This window comes from Eurypyga helias, unplaced genomic scaffold (genome assembly GCF_000690775.1).
Source record: "Eurypyga helias isolate BGI_N326 unplaced genomic scaffold, ASM69077v1 scaffold28726, whole genome shotgun sequence".
Classification (NCBI taxonomy): Eukaryota; Metazoa; Chordata; class Aves; order Eurypygiformes; family Eurypygidae; genus Eurypyga; species Eurypyga helias.
Genome location: NW_010257956.1, coordinates 30481 through 34956, shown reverse-complemented (window position 1 = coordinate 34956; position 4476 = coordinate 30481). Strand labels below are relative to the sequence as shown.

Below are 4476 nucleotides of genomic sequence, written 5' to 3'. Positions count from 1 at the left end.
ACGTCGGGGTTCGTGAGGGTGCCAGGTGATGGAGCGGGGGCGGTGGCAAGAGCAGGGTTGTTTTTGGGGGCTGTTCTGGACTGCTGGGGGGTGTGTGTGTCCCCGTGAAGCCACCCCCTGCCCCAGGAAATCCTGCCTGGATGGAAAAGCGGCGCTGGAAAACTTGGGATCCCCTGACCTGGTATTTCCCGTAGCAGGTAGACCTGGCTCCAGGGTTCAGCCCCATGTCCCTGCTGTCTCCCCACGGCTGGGCAGGGATGTCCCCGTCCCCGAGCCCCACCAAATCCTTGGCGTGAAACCTCTGGTCCGAACCCAGTTCTCCTAGTGCTCCATCCATCAGCGGGGATGGAGCTCTGCCAGTGAACCCGGGCAGGGTCCTAGGGTTTCCTTGTATTCTGCCTTTTGCTCTGCCAACCCAAACTTATCTCCACGATGGAGCCTCCATTGAAAAAAACAAGAGGCAAAACCTGGGATGGAGAAGGGTCTTCCTCGGCTTTAAACTCTGCAAATGCCTTAGCAGTGACCTCCTGGAGACCTTTGCGTGGTCTGAACTGCGGGAGGGGAGATTTAGATTGGATACCAGGAAGAAACTCTTCCCGGAGAGGGTGTTGAGGCACTGGAACAGGTTGCCCAGAGAAGCTGTTGATTCCCCATCCCTGGAAGTGTTCAAGGCCAGGCTGGATGAGGCTTTGAGCAACCTGGTCTAGTGGAAGGTGTCCCTGCCCATGGCCCCTGCCCAAGGCCCCTTCCCACCCAAACCAGGGTTGGACACCCCTGGCCCAAGGATGGATGGAGGCAAAAACCTGCAACGCGCCGTCAATCTGAGGTGGCTCCAAGATTTCTCCTCCGCTGCTGTAACAGACCAAGAGGAGGGAAGGGCCTGGGAGGCACTTGGGAAGAGACACGACGGGTGAGAACATGGAGTTTGGACCACGCAGAGCCGCTTTCTCCTCCAGCCAGAGCCCCCAAGCCCCACGCGGCAGCATCCCTCGCTGCTGGGAACCCGCGGGTCCCGCTCCCTCCAGGCATCCTTGGCTCCGGGCCGCAGGGGCCCCGCTCCGAGCCCCGTCCCCATGGTGGGTCCAAAACCTGGCACCACACACACCGACGTTTCCTTCAGGGAGCAAATCCCCTTTTGTTTTTCTGGGATTTTTGGGGTTGACAGCCCCACGGCCGCTGCTGTGGGCACTGCAGTTTCCAAACCAGCAGCATGTGGTGGCCTGACTCTGAAAGAGGAAACTTACTTTGCTTTCAGTACAAAATTTAGGATATTTATATATATACACACACAGAGAATGAGCTTTTTTTTTTTCCTCCTTTTTTTTTTTTTTCTTTTAAAGAGCTAACCAGCAGAAAAATGTGAAACCATTTCCCTGCAGGTTCGGAAAAGCTTGTGCTTGTGGGGTTATGTGTTGGGTTTTTTTTATTTTCAGATGAGATGCAGGATATCTTCTTCCTTTTTTTTTTTAAAAAAAGGCTTTACTCCCTTAGGAAAAAAAAAAAAGATTTACAAACAAAATAACAGCCTGTATCGACTCTCCAGAAGAGAGATGCTATGACGATATTAATCCAAACATCACGCTATTTAATTCCCCAATAAAACATTGGAAAAAAAGGAGCCAACAGTATCTGCACTAACACTTTGCTACATATAAAATCTCCAGCTAATATGAAGCTTATGGTACCAACCTCTAAAACAGTTAAGATATATACACATATTTTTTTTGGGGGGGAGGGGGTATATTAACAAACAGAATATTACAAAATATTAAAGAAGGCAACTCTTCTGTCATTTGTTTCAGGGCGTGGAGGCTTGGTTTTTTTCCCCTCTTCACTTGAAGTTGGCGTAGTCTGAGAAGGCGTCGATGTATTCCTGCACCACCTTGTAGCAGAATTCGTACTGTTCCTGCGGGATGAGAGGAGAGCGCGGCATCAGTCCAAGAAAATTCACCCCCGAGACACCATCTGACGCCTCACGGTCTGCGGCGAGCTGGGACTGAGCGTGGTCCGGTGCCCTCAGCCTAGCGCGAGGGCAGGAACCGAATTCCCACCCGTTGGTGGGTCCCACCTCCTTCGTGCCCCCAAAAACCCGGCTGCCCACCCTCCCTGCTGGGGTGCCACCGGCAAAAGAAACTCTGCTTTCCCCTCCTCTCCGAGGTCCTATTTTGACCCCAAAAGGCTTTTTTTCAAATCCCTGAGCATCCTTGCAAACCCCTCTTGCAAGATCTCATCTAGCCCTGCCTGCTCCTCCCTGCCCAGCCACACTCCACGCCCAAGCCCGTGCCGCAGCCGCTCCAGGACAGGTTTCCAGGCTCCTGGAATCCAGAAATATGTGGGCTGTGGCTGAGGGTGTCTCCAAGGAGGCACGTACAGCTTGTCAGTGCTCCAAAGGGGCTCAGTGCCTCCAGCCAGCCAAGTCCCACTCTTCCAGATGTCCTAAGAAGGAAGGGCAGACAGCTCCCGACCCCCCTCCATCCCTTCCTCGTTCATGGGGAGGGAACACCTCCAACCGAGGGAGATTTGCCTGCTGCTGCATCCCCAGCCTGTGCTGGCGGAGGTCTGGGGCAGCAGGAGCCGGGGTGCGCTCAGCAGCGCTTACCAGTGTCTGCACCATATGCGGCCTCTGTAGTCTTAAACTCTTCACCGTCTGAAAGACGTCGAGAATCCCTTCTGCCTTCACCCTCTCCAGGACAGTGCTCAGCGCGCAGAAGGTGCCTGTTCTTCCCGCTCCGGCACTGCCAAAGAGAAATCAGAGGTGAAGGAAACCGTCCGTCCTCACCACGTTGGCTTTGCTCTGGGGACAAACCATAGGGGAACCGCTGGAGAATCCGTTTCTGCCCCGGCCTCTCCCAGTTTAGCTAGGCCGTGCTCTGCAAGACCGAAGCCTCCGTGCTTAGCCGAGCAAACCCCATGCCGCGACTGCCCGGGCTGCTCCTGCTCAGCACGAATCTTCTGAGGGCCCTTGTCCCATCTCCCGAGCTCCCTGTGGAGCAGGTCCCCTTGGTGGGGGGTGCCCCTGCTCCCCCCAGGCTTCACCTGCAGTGCACAGTGATTGGGTGGTTGCCAGACTGCTGCTGCTGCTTCTGCACAGCCGCGATGATGTTGATCATTCCCTTCCCATCCCCGGGGATCCCAACTTCTGGCCAGCCGTGGAAATGAAACTGCCGAATCTGTCGGCTCTTGTTTTCCTGGTGGAAGAGCACAGCTCGAGGTCAGGAAGTCAGTGGGAGACCCGTACCAAGAAAGCCACCCGCTCAGGGCTTTGGGAAAACCACCCGCTTAGGAAAGCTGTTTGGGGAGGGGAAGCATTCCCGTGGCACGGAGCAGGGCGGGATGTGGGGAACAGAGAGCAGGAGGGTGGTGGGTACAGGGATAAGGCAGGAGAACGAGGGGTGCTGGGTGGAGCAGGGCAGAGGGGCTGGATGACAAACGATCAGCAGGACAGGAACCCTCAGGGGTGGGAGGTAAGCGTAGGGAACAAGGTGAATTGCAAGGCAAGGGCATGACTTAGGGATGAGGGGGAGGCTATGGAGCTGAAGATGCCAGAAGAAAGGTTCAGCACTCGCAGGAGGAATGGCAGAGCAAGGAGAAGCCAGACTCTTACCCTGGTGTTTGTTACCAGCAGGTCCCGCACTGTATAGCTCTCGCACTCCTCCTCTTTTTTCAGCTCCACAGTGATATCCCCATAGGACACGGAGCCATCAGATGGCCAGTATTGGGCACACTTCTCCTGAGAAAGTGGGAGACAGGGTGAAGACCCCGTATTTTTCCCACGGGCTTGAAGAAGCAGCCTTCTCCTGCAGCTGGCAGCAGCCTAAATCCAGGTGGGATCCCATGGGCTTGCTTTGGAGAGCAAGCACCCAAGGAATTTGAGAACTGAGGGTCCAGAGTTGGTTTGTTGACCATGTCCCCACCCTGGGTCTACAAACAACTGGATTCTTTCCATTAGAAGTAGAGCCTGAAATTTGCCTGCTGCCAGAGGAGGGGTAAAACACCCCCAACGCTTGTGGTCCCAGCAGCAGATTCTAAGGGGTCGTGTTGATTTATTTTGCAGCTATCCTGTCCTCTTACCTGGCCTCTCTCCTCCAGCTCTGTTAGCATCACTATGGAGCAGGATTTCCACTCCCAAATCATCCTCCAGAAGTCCTCTATCGTGTGCTGCAGCGGTCCTTGGCTGGCGATGTAGGAGTCCTTCTGGCGATAACCCTGCCGTTTGAAAACAGGGTCAGCCATGGAATGGTAGTGCCTGGATGTCGGGAGCAGCAGGAGGAACGCTCAGGCACGGTCAGGTTACCACACCCAGTGAATTTTTGGGAGCATCGTGACTATCGGTGTGAACGACCACGGTCTGGGCAGAGGGACCTGCTGTCCCGGTGGGCCGCATCCCCATGCACGGGCACTGCCCCGCTGCCGCTCGGCAGCGAAGGTGCCACCAGCCAGCGCTTGGCTGTGGTAAGACCCTTGTTCTCCCAGAAA

General features: G+C 55.4%; 1 protein-coding gene across 1 annotated transcript in view; it reads right to left on the bottom strand.

The window, feature by feature from the left end:
• Positions 1-1809: 1809 nt before the first annotated feature.
• The window catches only part of PTPRA (protein tyrosine phosphatase, receptor type, A), a 27580-nt gene continuing 24913 nt past the window's right edge, over positions 1810-4476 (bottom strand). The window contains exons 17-21 of the mRNA XM_010154203.1: positions 4072-4206; positions 3605-3730; positions 3037-3188; positions 2600-2735; positions 1810-1906 (exon numbers count right to left, since the gene is read on the bottom strand). Coding sequence (XP_010152505.1) covers positions 1832-1906; positions 2600-2735; positions 3037-3188; positions 3605-3730; positions 4072-4206 — 624 coding nt within the window. The 3' untranslated portion in view covers positions 1810-1831. The remainder of the gene's footprint in view (positions 1907-2599; positions 2736-3036; positions 3189-3604; positions 3731-4071; positions 4207-4476) is intronic.